We start from the raw sequence: 15,086 nt of genomic DNA on the forward strand, positions 1-15,086 counted from the left end.
CAGCAAAATATATACCCATTGGAATTGTTTATGCATAGTAAAGAATAGTATGTACTTCACCTAGTTTTTGATACACATACATTTTTTTGCCATTCAGAAAATGTATATACTCACACGTTTAAAAAACATATGTTTCCTCAAATGCAAAAAGCGAAAGGCAACACAATCATTCCTGAAGAAGCATTTCACCCACATATCACATCTCTCTCTCTTAAGCAATAGCGTTAATCTACTAGTCTTTGTTTTGGAAAACCAACCTTTCTGACACAGTATGTTTTCTAAGGTCTTCTAACCAGCTATGTTTCATTTGTTAAGAGACTTACATTATTTCCAAATGATTCTCTTCCAAGGAACAATTGCTCATAAATCAAATGTGTGAAAATCATGGTTGGCTTTTATTGCTGAATATCAATTTAGCATATTCCAGTGTAAAAGACAGTGACTCCGGTCTATATGTCACAGAGCCTTGCTATTTGTATAAGCAAGACTTTATTATCTTATATGATTTTGGGGAATTATATACTCATTGTTAACACTGGTTCCGGCACTGAAATGATGTGCAATGCGTGTCCAACCTGTTGCTAACTAGTGTTTGTATGCATGGCTGTAAAAGAGGATGGTCGCTGTGTGATTGAATTTGTAATCATTATGCATTGTACATGACTGTCTGAGTTCTCTTGTAATATTGCTGAAATAATTCTCCTTTGTGTAGTCTTGCTTATACTACACAGCAGTGTAACCTAATAGATGTGTGCTGTATTAAAGCACGTCTCCACTGAATCGGTCCGTGGAGATTAGGGCTCGCTTTAACATACCCTTCATAATAACTCTGTCGGTGCTTCCAAATGAATTTTCCCTTTTACATAAACACCCATGCAGTTTGTTTGGTCCTTAGATTGATAAATATATGTTCTGCCTTTAACTCGTGATCCTGCCTCACCAGACAGCTATGAAACCTTCAATGCATGAAGATCTGGACTACATGTGAATTGCATGATGTTTGTTTTCAGATAGGCTTTATGTAAATACATATGCCTACAAAAAGGTAGTGACTGTAAAACCTGCCGAGCTTGCACACACAAGCTCGGCATGTTAGGAAAACCGAATCGAATGGAGCATCCATGGGGACACCTTCCCTTTGAGAATCACTTAACATCTCCTTTAAGTTATCAGTAAATGATCAATGGTTTGTGACCACAACAGCAGTCCAAATCATTGATACATGCCATTGTGACTTGTAGTTAGGACAAGATATGTGATACACAAATAAAGCTAGAGAGATTTCTCGCTTGTTAAAGGGCTGAGAGGAACTTGAGAGGGGAGTGCACCCTCCTGTGTTGTAGTACTCTTTCAATAGAAGTACTCCCCTGGGGGCATATTACCGAGGTGTGCGTTGCAAAACGCACAGTGCACATCTCCGTATCGCCGGCTATCACAGGATTTCATCTCCTAATTAGCGTGCAATTATCAATGCGCATCAGGCAGGCGATTAGAAATCGGCGATATGGCACATTAGCGCATGAAAACAAACGTTGTTTTCATGCGCTAATGTAGGCCTTCATAATATGGGGGGGTGGATTCAGCTTGATGATCCACACCCCCATGTTAGCAATGCCTAACGCCTGGTCGGAGCAGGCGTTGGGAGACCTGTGATAAATGAGTTTATCGAAGGTTTTTGTCTCCCAACGCCTGCCTTGGTAATAGGGGGTTCCCACCTCCAACCACATTTTACATGTGTTTGGACGTGGGAACGGCCACTTTGCATGTCATTAGCGATGTTTATCGCTGACATGAAAAGTGGGCTCGGCCCAGGCTTTAAAGTGCCTTCGTTAATAGGGCTCTAGCTGTATCGCCGCTTTCTCAGCACAATTCGCCGAGAAAGCGGCGATACTAGCCCTTGGTAATATGCCCCTCGGTTACTTAACCAGTAGGACAGGTTAAGTGTTAAGGGCAGCTCCTTAACCAACACTGGTGGAAAACCCCTATGTGAAGCTGTGACATAGGGGTTTTCCACCAGTGTTAGTTCAGGAGCTGTCCTTAAAACTTAACCTGTCCTACTTGTTAAGTAACCAGGATAGTACTTCTTGTGAAATAGTTAGGACAAGATACCCATACTGTTCCACATCATAATTGATTTTTGGAATGGATTTTAAAAGACATTATGCAAGTTAGAAACACTTTCACAACTCACAAAATGGATTTAGTGTACGAAAATGTCCTTTTTGTGCAGTCACTCCCACTTTTAGCTTGATTTTATGCTGGTCTATGGACGTTGACCATGAAGGCACTGCTGTCCAGCACTCAGTGTGTGTGCTCTGAACACTAAAATCATGTAGAATTGGCGAAGAACAGAATGGCATATTTAAGTTACCTATAAGTTGGTATATGGAACGCTGTGTACCTATGACCTGTAAGTTCCTTGTTACTAGTTAACTGCAACACCTATAGCGCCCCCGCTAGAGTAACAATGTAAAGCATGTTTCCATGTCTGCCCCTCCAGCTTTGAGTGTGCCATTTCAAAACTGCAAATTCAACCTAGCAAACTAAACCTTTTGCTAGGAATAAACCTTTTTTGAAGCTTAAAAGTCGTCCGTAAGGTAGGAGGCCCTAACTTTCCATAAGGCATGGACCTTATAATGCATACCTTCATTTTGGAAATAGCTAAAACATTTAGTCATGGACTCAAACTAATCATAATTTAAAATCCAATCAAATGGTCAAATCGAATTTTAAATTGCTATTATGGAAATGCCACTCTTAGAAATTGGGCATTTTTCTGCGTAAACCCTATAGTGACCTTACCCAGGTGGACTGTGTCAACGCTCAACAACATTTCTGACACAAAAACACACAGGGTATGTTTCTCAAAAGATATTTTTATACTTTTGATTCAGAACAAAGATAATAGTTGACAATATTTGTAAAATCATGAAATAATTTAATGTGCATTTGAAAGGGGGCAGCTATGTTTAGTTATTCCGCAGCTGGCAGCCTGCTGGCCCACTGCTAGGAGGTTTGAGAATCTCCCTGGAAAAGGAAATAAGGGCCTTGGCTGAAAGGAGGTGTGATCCTATCTGCTCAAACTCCAAAGGGGCAGCCCCTGTCACTGGTAGATATAACTCACATGTACACCTACTCCTGTTCTTGTCCAAGCAATCCGATTGTCACCAATCCCAGTTAAGGAAAACCTATTTCAAAACTTGTTTCTAGGGGAACTGCTCTAATTTACTCAGACACATCCTAGGGTTTGATCAGAGTTCTGCACAAGGGAAATAAGATTCTGCCATATTAGTTTTAGGTAGAGAGGGGCACTGTGGGATCTTTTGCATTGAAATACACTGGAAGTGCTACACACTTGAACTGCTGTTGACCTTGTGGAGAGAAACCTTAAGGTCTGGACTTTCTCCCCATATGTTCTCAGGACAGAAGAGTGAATTCCAGATCTAGCTGGCTAGCCTACTGTTCAAATCCAGAAACACAAAAGCTCCATGAAGCTCAAATCTCTGCCAATCCCAGCTGACCAATTCCAACAAGATTTGCCTTAGACTCTGCTGGTGGATTCTGAGCGATGGAATCCTAACCCTCAAATGGTGGCCAAAATGTTGTGGACCTTTCGCTAGTGTTAGTCTGAACTTTTTTTTTAAAACACTGGAGGGTACCACTGGATCGCCGATGCCGAACTGCCAGTTGGACTCAACTTGCTGGTTTGCCCCACTGAAAAGATTCCAGAAACATTTTTAAGTCTGGAAAGTAGAGGGTTTTACAAGGATGAATGCTCAGAAACACCCTGATGGAGACAGCACATTCCTGGGTCCTCAGATTGGACCATTTGTAGTTTTCTTGCCAGAGCTGAGACTCCCACTGAAGTCCTTCTCTTGAGCCAGCCACTGTTGTCAACCAGCTCTTAAGATTCAGCTCACACACATAGATAAGGACTTATCTCAGGAAAACAACTATGTCAGAGTAAACTTCTACTGAGATTAACCTGGCCATTTTATCAACTCATGCTCCATCATAGGTATATTTGTATTGTTTTGGTGTCTAGGTTTTCATTAAACCTTTCTCTGTTCATATAAATTGGAGGATTTTTATTGTGTTGTGTTTACTACTTTTTAACTGTTTTGGTACTGATAAATATTTTACACATTTTCCTTAATTTAAGCCTGTCTGCTTTGTGCTACAGGTACCGAGGGTTGAGCTCAGGTTTAAAGTTTTGACACATACCTGTTAAGAACTACTATCCGCTTTAACTAATAATCCACTTTCTTACATTTAGTATATAGAAATAATCTAATTGGTGGCCACAAGTTTTGTAGCATGTGTGAACACAAAAGACCTTTGATCATCTCGCCTAATGTGTCTGGATGGACACATAACATATTAACCTGATTGAGGTAAACATTCAAGGTTGATGTTCCAAATCAGATAAGTAAAGCTGATTCTTAACAGTGTGTAGGATCATGACAATATTATTCCACCCCCAAACATGAGAGGATTAGGCTAGTTTGTACTCACCCCAAGTGTCAGCATTGTGAAATGGCATTCATAAGTTCTTCTTAATAGTACATTTTGATCCAGAAACATCAATCATTTGAAACAAACCTTGGCAAAAACAGAAAAATGTAGATAGATAGTATATTGCCAATTGCAAGTGGACAAAGGCAAGGGAGCACACATTGAATAACACATTGTGAGATGACTTGAAAGTAGAAGAAGGGAAGAAGAAATTCTTCATTGTTCAATTGTTAAACTTAAAGTTAAGAGTTATTTCGAAGAGTGAAGAGCAGTACAGCGGTGGTGCCACTGGTGAAGAGAAACAATAACAATTAAACAATTGAAAATGTTCACTATTTGAGAAGAGGAACATCTTGCTTGCGTTGAATAATCTGGCAGAAAAGCGTGAGAAATGGATGAATAAAGATATTCTAGAATTTAGTGTAAAGAAAGGCAGACTCAAGAGAGGAACAACTACACTTTGCAAGATAGAATCATTCTATTGTTAGTCACCCAATAAAAAAATAAGAGCAACAATAAAAAAAGAGCAATAATAAAAAACAAGAGCAACAATATAAAGTCTACAAAATGAAGTATCCAAGCAATACATTACTTTCATAATGAACAAATTAAAATTTAGGACGTAAGGAAATAGTAAATTAAAAAAAAAATTCAAACACACCCAATTTATCTTGTCTGCAATGAAAGAAGAACTTACTATTCAACACACATACGTGACAAGAAATTAGTGATTCAAGATTCCCGAAGTAATGCAAGTACCTGAATAATAAACTGATATCACTTTATACCACGGGATGGCTGAAGCCGAAAGCCCTCTGCCGAAAATGCAGCATTCTGTAGATCACAAGTTTTAATCCTGGAAAGGCTGATACAGCCATCCATCTTTCCTGGGTTCGTAATTTGAATACAATTACATTAGATGGTAGTAAGTTCTGTTTTATACAGCGCTCAGAAATGGCAGAAATATGGAGTGCAGTCCAATGGTGAAATGTGTTATTTATATTTATTGACACGAATTGAGAAATTTAAGTTCCCCCAGTATTAAATAACGAGTCTATGAGTTCCCTAGGGATTCCCTGAAACAATGCTTTCTTTCCAGTGTAGTTCCACCGAAAATTTAAAGTAAAAGAATTACCTCACATCTAGAGGATTCAGGAGCATGTCCACAGCCAAGCCCGTCTCTGGGTGAAGAGGGGTTTTCGTGAAGCAGCCAGACTGGCAGCAGTTGTCAGCTTCATGGCGTCTGGAAACAGAAAATGACTCCGCAATGTTCTTCATTAGTTCCAGGAAATCATTTAAATTTCAAAGGCAACTGCAAAACTGTCTTGACAAGACACTCGTCCTAAACAACAAAGACGCACCATTACCACATCCATGCCTAAAAATAGTTGTTTCATATATAAAGTAGTTAGTTCCGTAGAGGCCCCAGCTGTAGCAACTCTGCCATTCAGAGGACTTGGTGACGATGCTATGGAAAAGGAAGTCATTTCACATTCTAAGAAAATGAATTCCTCTGTGCAGTCAACGGAGAGTACTTTCCAAACGCTTTTAGAATGCTATAGGAAGGGACATACCAGACATAGCGTCCTGAACACTCGTCCATCTGTGCGTTCACTAAAATAAGATTAAGCAATCTCTATTGGCCAAGAACAATGGCGCACACTCAAAGCGAGCTTTATTCTATTGGAAGTTAAAGGGAAAGAGCTGGGAGGAGTGAGGTGCCCGTGCGTTTCTCGTGTTTCTCAAGAAGGGATTTACATTACTTGATGCACAATTACTGAATTTCGGCAGCTCATCTTCTCGAGTATGTCAAAAACCTTAAAAATGCTATTTAAGCGAGCCAGACAATGGGCCATGAATAGCCAATGGAAGAACAGTGAGATGTGCAAAACTCAAACACCAAAGAATCCGCTATGAGGAAATGAAGTGAGTGTTCGGAAAACGGAACAACTGGGGCATTGATGCCAAACCGATGAACAGATTCAAAGATTGTCAGTAGATGCATTGAATTAATGTTTAGCTATGCTACCCTTCTGATTTAATATCATAAAATTGTCAGTACAATTACTTATATCACGGTTGAAACATGTGTCTTTGAATAACAAGAAAACTCGCTTTGCACATGTCAGGTTCTCCTAACACGCACGATAGGGGCCATTTAAATTATGGCAGCTGGGCTCAAATAGGGGTTGTGGTGTTTTTTGCCCATGCACTACCACTATATTCTAGCTGGTTATATAAATAACTCAGAAACACGCATGCAAATAGTATTTGAAATTGTAATCATATAACATTTACAACCCCTGTGTTGAAGTGATTTGCTGTGAGTAGCACGCTACACGAGAATCCACATTTCGAGGTAATTAGGTAATAGGTTAGTTATATGTGTGTCCTTTTCCTTGTGGGACTAGTTGTGTCAACCTTGTGCTCTTGGGATTTCAGATATTTATGTGTTTTTAAGCAGGATAGAATATTTGGCATGATTACTAAAGAGAAGAAGGAGATGCTATTGAGAGTGGTTGTCATGTGAGCCCATTACTTGGATAGAAAAGAGGGAAGAGTTTCGAACGCATGTCTGGGAGGTCTTAGCAGTAAAAAAAAATCGGTATGAGCCAGAGCGTGGAGGGAAAAGAAAGGGTGGAGGTTTAGTTTTGATTATACATATAAATATATATTATAAATAATTAATATACACATATATAGAAACATACACACACCTATATCTAAATATATACATGTATGTATAGAAATCTGTAGACACAAATATGCAGATAATACTTAGTCATATCTCTATACAAGACATAAACACACACACAAACACACACATAAATATGTACACATATGATAATATATACATTGGCAGACTAACATATGTATGTTGTGCCTACATATAGACTGTTATTTAATCATTTCTGTGTATATGTATGTCCTTATAAACTGAAGAATAAACCCATACACATACACACATTTATGTAGACAGCCTCTTCTACATAACGAGACAGGCATATTTTAACATGTTTAAATATATATATATATATATTTAATTTAATGTATTTTTTATATATAAATATACTTTATACCATTAAAGAAATCATAAAAACAATATGCATAGGCACAGGTAGCTACCATGTAATCATATTTGCACACGCTGGCATCATACAAAGAAGCATAAAATCCATATACAGACACTCATATGCATATATGTTATCTAAATATTATAGCATGAATCTATATGTAATGTTTAAACATACATATATTGTCCTAGCAAAAGCAGATTGTAAGTATTATTTTCCTCTATATATAATTCTTATATCCTTATACAATGCATACACTCAAGTATCAGATATTCTATGTGCAAGAAACCATATTAACATAGCCAGACATAGATACCCACTTAAAATGCACTTATTTTTTCAATGTTTCGTTCATAATATTGCTGCACGTTATTGCATTATGAGTATTTATCTAGGGAAGAGCCTTGAGAAGTATTCTGAACCTGTGAAGGTTATCAGTGGATCTCATTTTTGGGAGTAACAAATTCTATAGTTTAGTTGCTTGCACAAAGAAAGATGTTCCACCCATTTTCTATTTTCTGCAAGCTGGGTTTTTGAGATGGGGTGCCAGTCAAGGTCATAGGTTTCTTAGTTGGATGTACTTTGTGATTGACTTCCTCTTGAAAAATGGTCCATAGACATGTCTTACCTAGTGGATGATGAAAAGCAGATTGAAGGTGAATATTCCGGCAACTGGTATCCAGTGGAGGACCCTTGGAGCAGTAGAAATATGGGCTTGTGGCTTTACATTAAGTAGCAGTCTGGCAGCAGAGTTCTGAATTCTCAGTAATGTTCCTATGGTTGATCAAGGTGAGCCATGATATTGACCATTAGCGTAGTCTAGTTTTGATGAGACCAGAGCGATTGTCACATGGACCTTGTGGGGGATTCCTAGGTGTGGGAACATCCATTGAAGCATTGGTATGCTTTGAAAGCTTGATATGGATAGCTTATCCACTTGAGCATTTATGGGCGGCTTAGAGTCAATGATAAATCCAAGGTTTCTTACGTTCTTGGATATATTTCAGTGGTGATCCTAGATGATAAGGCCAGGATCAGGGAGGGCCATCTTTTTTCCAGTTGGCATATTTAAGCATTTCAGTTTTTGAGGCGTTCAATTTTGGTGCCTTCATGTCATTCACGGTCAACGGCCCAAAAGCAACTAAAGATTTTGGAGTTTCCAATGTCCTTGTTTCCTTCCAATTTAAAAAAGTGTTTGTGTTCTGTCTGCACAGTTGTGGCAGGTGAATTTAAAAAACATTGATCAGTTCAGGTAATTATTTCATGTAGTTGTTGAAATGGAGAGTGAGATCACTGAGCTTTGAGGGAGTCTTCCTTTTATGCAGTAGGATTTTGTGGAGAAAGCAACATTATAGATCACATTTGTTCTTTTTTGTTGGTAAGGTGAGATCCAAGTGAGAGATTTACCCTTTATGCTGGCTTCCACGAGTCTTTGGATTAATGTGTTATTATTCATTGTAACAAAGGCAGCTGAACGGTTCAAGAGAAGTAGTGTAGCAAACTCATTCCGAAGTTATGGGATTTTTGAGGTCATGGCAGATGGAGATTAGGGCTAAATCAGTGTCTCTTTCTGAATGGAATCCTGTTTAGTAGTCAGAAAGTAGGGAGCTTTCCTAAATGAAATCTCACATCTGGGGAAAAGCTGCTATTTCCATAAATGTTCCCGGTGATTGTTTGTGTGCCATAGGTCTAACTTTGTTAGGGTCTTGAGGGTCCAGCTTTATTTAACAATTGGCCTAAGTATGCCTTTTAAATTATTATTCAAGAAAATTAGTTGTTTATTAGTGTTCTGAGTGGAATGGTTGCTAAAGCTGAATATTTTTGAAGATTTACGGGGGATTAGGGTCAGAGAAGCAACCAGCTGGCATTCTTGCTTTGACAAGATCCAGAAATTCCATTGTTGATAATTCTTTGACAGAGTATAGAGACAATGTAAACCTTCCTCTGAAGGGGTTTGTTAAAAACAGGTTAGTATTGTTATGTTTTTTGTGTGTTAAGTATGAATACAAAGTGGTTGCTTTGATTGTGTAATGAGTTGTCATCTTGTGACAAAATTCCTGAGAAATGGGATTTGTTCCTTTGGTATATTTGGGGTTGTAAAATTCTGTGAGTATTAAAAAAATTCTTTATTGTGCTGTGGATTCGGCTTGAATAGTAGCTTTTCCATTGTTGACTTGCAGATTCTGTGATGTCTTCGTAATACATATTAGCATTTGTTAAGCGCAACAGCTACCTGAAGCAGAGGTGTCCGGTGCTTTGCGGTCACAACAGATGAGGTCCAATATAGGTGCTAACTTTAACTGAAAAGCCAAGTCTTCAAGGTCTTCCTGAACTCACTTTTAGACTTGATCAAGTGCATATGGGAAGGCAGGGATTTCCACAGTCTAGCCATCCTTACTGTGAAGGACTTGCCTCCTAATGAGGACTTGAATTAGCATAGCGAGGCAGACAGAGCCGGTGCTGGAAGTTTGATCTGAGAGTGCATTTTTGTTGATATAGGCAAAGCATACACCCGGGCCACTGTCTTGCAATGCATGAAAGACCAGAGTCAGGGACTTGAACTCTGTCCTTTTAGTGACTGGTAGCCAGTGAAGAGAGAAACGTGGTGACGGAACGGGACTCAAAGAATTATTCTCGCTGCCGCATTCTGTACCATCTGTTATCTATTGATCGGTTAATGGGGCAGCCCCACGTAGAGATAGTTGGCGTAGTTCAGCCTAAAAGTCACTGTAGCGTGGATTTTGACCCTTTGACTATCCTATGGTAAAAGATGAAAGAATTTCCTTAAACTTTACAGCTTCCTAAAGTATGAGGCTGATACATGACGAACTTGGGCAGGGAAAGAGTTGTCTGTTTCCCTTCTGATGTTCCTGTATTTTACTGTATTTGCTGGTAAAGGTGACGATCCCATTTCAAATGGCCACCAAAGTTCAGCAGGAAAGAAGATGCCTAGCCGAAGAACAAGAGCTCCAACTTGTCGGCATTAAGTTTTAAGCTGTTATTGTTCATCCAGCTCGAAGTGTCCTTCAGACACCCGTTAAATCTGGTCAAAGAATCAGGAGAGTGATCCTGAAAAAACAACCCTAACTGGGTGTCGTCCACATAGGATGCTGCCTTCCCTTCCCAAAAAGCAAGGAGAATTCAACCCACGCAAACCCAGCTGTTTGAGTCTGTCCAGTAGGATTGGGTGCGCAACCCTGTCCAATGCTGTAGCAAACGTAAAACACCAGCATTGCTGATGCTCCTGCGACGACAGTGATTCTTACAGAATCCACCACCTCCACAATGACAGTCTCAGTGCTACATCCCTGCCGGAATCCGGATTGAGTGTCATGCAGGACGTCATGAGATTCTATGTAATTGGTGAGTTGGTGTTGCACCAGTTTTTCCAGCATTTTTGCGGGTGCTGGCATAATGAGATCGAGCAGTAGTTGCTAAGCTCTGTAGGGTCAGCGTTCAGCTTTTTTAATAGGGGCAGTAGCAGAGCATATTTCCAAATATCAGGTAAAATGCCAGTGAATAGCAAGGTATTCCAAATTTGATTTCAAACAGGGTTAATCAAGTGAGCCAAAGTCTTCAAAAGCTTCGGGGAACATGGGGCCTCTGGAGAGCCAGACTTGCATCTCAGGATTTCATCCAATGATTCCTGCAAGGAGACAGGGAGAAAATCAGGGAGGGTGCCCTTGGCATTGAGAATTCCCTGTAATTGTGGCTCTATCATCTCAGCCCCTGCCGTAAATGAGGCATATACCCCCTGTATTTTTCCTCGAAGTAGTCCAATAACTTCATGCTCAGGGAGGGGGAATTCTGTATATTACCCTCCATCACAGAATAATTGGTAAAGGATCTAACTATCCTGAAGATTTCTTTGCCAGAATTCTCAGTGCAAACAATGCTCTTCACAAACTATTCCCTTCTATATTCCTCAACAGTTTGCAGAGCTTTTTCAGAGCTTTCTTGTAGAGGTCAGCCGAGAATGAGGGGGCAGATGGGGATTCTCTTGGGGGCTAACTGATCTTGTAGGTTCCACTGTATCCAGGGTGGTAGATATCCATGTGGTAAACGCGGATGAATCGTCATTGAGATTGCTAATTAACATGGCCATCTGAACCTTTGTTCAGCCATCTCACTGATAACGCTGAACAAAGGTTCAGCTGTTAGCTTTTTCCAGCTCCTTTTTAACATAGTGCAAATACCTCCTCTTGGTAGTATTTTCTCTAGGCTATTTTCTCCAGGCTGAATGATAAAGGGACCATGCAGTGTTCAGTCTAGACCAAGCACCAGGGGCCTTAGCTACCATGGATGGAATGTTCCAAAAATTTGATCTAAAATGTGATCTTCTCTGTGAGTGGAAGCATTCACGTGCTGCATAAGGTTAGCTACGTTGAGTGACATTATTAGCTGAGAGGCATGGCAGCAGCAGGGATTTTTCATGTGAAGGCTGACATCTCCTAAGGCCATAAAGTCGGCATATTGCAATAATCTCTGAGCAATGAGATTGCATGGTTCTGGGGTAAAACTCTGAGGACAGTCATGTGGACAATATATCAATAACCCAGTGAAGGAGAGAGTTGGAGATATCTTAATGCAGACATTTTGGCCCTCCATGTTGCCCATTTTTCTCAATTCTACTGTGGAGATGTCCCATGATTTCTGCAGAATAATAGCATTTCTTGTTAGCACAGATGATGCGAAAGTCAACTAGGCTAGCCAGGGTCAGAGCCAGTTGCTGGGGCAGTTTGCCTCTTTATTCTCCCTTACCCCCGGACTCACTACATAGTGTACCCAATGATATTGACAGTGGGGACAGCACACCTGTGAAGAGCAAAATGTAAAGGTTGTCTGATAAGAGAGCCAGCATTAAGAAGGAGCTCTCCATGATGCTAGAGATAGGGGTTATTGAGCCCTTAAACAGCCCTTGGTTCAGCCCCATGGTGATGGGCCCGTAGGCTGTCCCTTCAAGTGTCACTCCAGAACTTAGCTTATGTGTGGAGTACCATGGGCTCAATGTGGTCATAAAGACTGATGCATACCCATCCCCAGAGCTGATGAGGTCATTGATTGACTAGGAGCAGCCAAGTTCCTCAGCATGATTGACTTAATACCTGGGTTCTGGCAGATTGACTTGATTGAAGTTGCCAAAGAGAGGTAGGCGTCCTCTACCCCAGAAGTGTACTTCTGGTTCTGGGTAATGTCATTCAAGTTTAAGAACGGCCCTGTCACTTCCCACAGGGTAGTCAACAAGGTTATGGCTGGGTTGGATAACTTCAATGCTGCCTATCTAGATGACATTGTGGTTTTCAGTTCCAACTTGGAGATCCATTAGTGCCACCTTAGAATAGTTCTTCATGAGCTGCTCAGGGAAGGCCTGACTATCAAGGCCAGTGCATTCCAAACAGGGCAGGGTTCTGTGGTTTACTTTGTTAACAAAGTGGAAGGAGGTAGGGTGCAGTCCCACAGGGCCATAATTGAAAACCTCTGGCTTGGGAACCCCCCAACACCCAGATGAAAGCATTCCTAGGCTTCACTCGTTATTACAGTGGATTGTTCAGGGGGAATGGCACAGTTTACAGAAAGCACACTTCAAGAAGAAGCCATAGCAGGTGATCTGGACAAGAGTGCCAGAACACATCATTTCACATCGGAAGGGGGCCATGTGCACAGCACCCAAGCTCAACGACCCTGACTTATTCCAAGAATTAATTGAGCAGACAGACACCTCAGAGCATGGCATAGGGGCTGGCTCTCACAACTAAAGAAAGAGAGCATGGATCAGCATGTAGCCTTCATCAGTAGAATGTTAGTTCTCTGGGACCAGAGTTGGAGTGCAATAGAGAGGTAAGCAGTGGTCTGGGCACTGAACAAGCTAAGACTATACCTGTTTGGTGCTCACTTCTGTGTTCAGACAGACCACAGACCCCTCTGATGTTTAATGCAGATGAGGTTTGAGAATCCCAAACTACTGAGGTGGTCCATCTCCCTACAGGGAAGATAATGTGTGCTGGAGCACCATCCTGGAACAGACCACACCAATGCTGATGGTCTCTCCAAGTTTGTCCCCCTTAGTGAGGAGAACTCCAGAATGGTTGGGTAGGATTCCCAACTTACAGTTGGGCGACAGCCATCAGATCTGGCATCCTTGGCATTGTTTCCCCCAACATTTCGCCTCTTTGTCTTCAAGCCTCCTGTTTTTGCTGATTTCATTTTTCCTGGTCTTAGGACTCTGCATACTTTACCACTGCTAACCAGTGCTAAAGTGCTTGTACTTTTTCCCTGAAACATGGTAACACTGGTTTATACTCAATTGGCATATTTAATTTGCTTCTAAGTATCTAGTAAAATGCACTACATGTGCCAAGGGCTTGTACATTAAATACCACCAGTGGGCCTGCAGCACGGGTTGTGCCACTCAATTAAGTATCACTTTCATTCATGCCTCAGATCTTGCATAACCTGTGAGTGCAGATTAAACTGTCATTTCAACCTGGCAAAGTAAACCTTTTGCCAGACACAAGCCTTCCCTTTTAATAATTATATATGTCACCACAAAGGAAAGCCCTGGACAACTCCAAGAGCAGAGTGCAGTGTATTTGGAATGTTAGACATGTATATTTAAGTTTTCCATGTCTTAGTAGTAAAAATATCTTACATTTGTTTTTCACTACTGTGTAGTTCCTATATTCCCAATAGGCTCTGCGCATTGGAATAATATATCCTGTAGCTTAGACGTAGGACTGAGGTCTACTAGGTCTTTACCGGTTATATTAGACTTAATTGTGAGTGCCAGCTAGTGCAATAGAGAGGTAAGCAGTGGTCTGGGCACTGAACAAGCTAAGACTATACCTGTTTGGGGCTCACTTCTGTGTTCAGACAGACCACAGACCCCTCTGATGTTTAATGCAGATGAGGTTTGAGAATCCCAAACTACTGAGGTGGTCCATCTCCCTACAGGGAAGAGAATTTGTGCTGGAGCACCATCCTGGAACAGACCACACCAATGCTGATGGTCTCTCCAAGTTTGTCCCCCTTAGTGAGGAGAACTCCAGAATGGTTGGGTAGGATTCCCAACTTACAGTTGGACGACAGCCATCAGATCTGGCATTCTTGGCATTGTTTCCCCCAACATTTCGCCTCTTTGTCTTCAAGCCTCCTGTTTTTGCTGATTTCATTTTTCCTGGTCTTAGGACTCTGCATACTTTACCACTGCTAACCAGTGCTAAAGTGCTTGTACTTTTTCCCTGAAACATGGTAACACTGGTTTATACTCAATTGGCATATTTAATTTGCTTCTAAGTATCTAGTAAAATGCACTACATGTGCCAAGGGCTTGTACATTAAATACCACCAGTGGGCCTGCAGCACGGGTTGTGCCACTCTATTAAGTATCACTTTCATTCATGCCTCAGATCTTGCATAACCTGTGAGTGCAGATTAAACTGTCATTTCAACTTGGCAAAGTAAACCTTTTGCCTGACACAAACCTTCCCTTTTAATAAT

General features: G+C 40.7%; 1 protein-coding gene across 1 annotated transcript in view; it reads right to left on the reverse strand.

Annotated features, from left to right (window-relative positions):
- LOC147718842 (protocadherin-20-like) overlaps window positions 1-5,733 on the reverse strand; it is a 151,469-nt gene extending 145,736 nt beyond the window's left edge. Inside the window, exons 1-2 of the mRNA XM_086966789.1 lie at window positions 5,651-5,733; window positions 4,516-4,602 (exon numbers count right to left, since the gene is read on the reverse strand). Of these exons, the coding sequence (XP_086822915.1) occupies window positions 4,516-4,584 (69 nt within the window). The 5' untranslated portion in view covers window positions 4,585-4,602; window positions 5,651-5,733. The remainder of the gene's footprint in view (window positions 1-4,515; window positions 4,603-5,650) is intronic.
- Window positions 5,734-15,086: the final 9,353 nt, after the last annotated feature.

Source organism: Lissotriton vulgaris, chromosome 4_1 (genome assembly GCF_964263255.1).
Source record: "Lissotriton vulgaris chromosome 4_1, aLisVul1.2, whole genome shotgun sequence".
NCBI classification, from domain to species: domain Eukaryota; kingdom Metazoa; phylum Chordata; class Amphibia; order Caudata; family Salamandridae; genus Lissotriton; species Lissotriton vulgaris.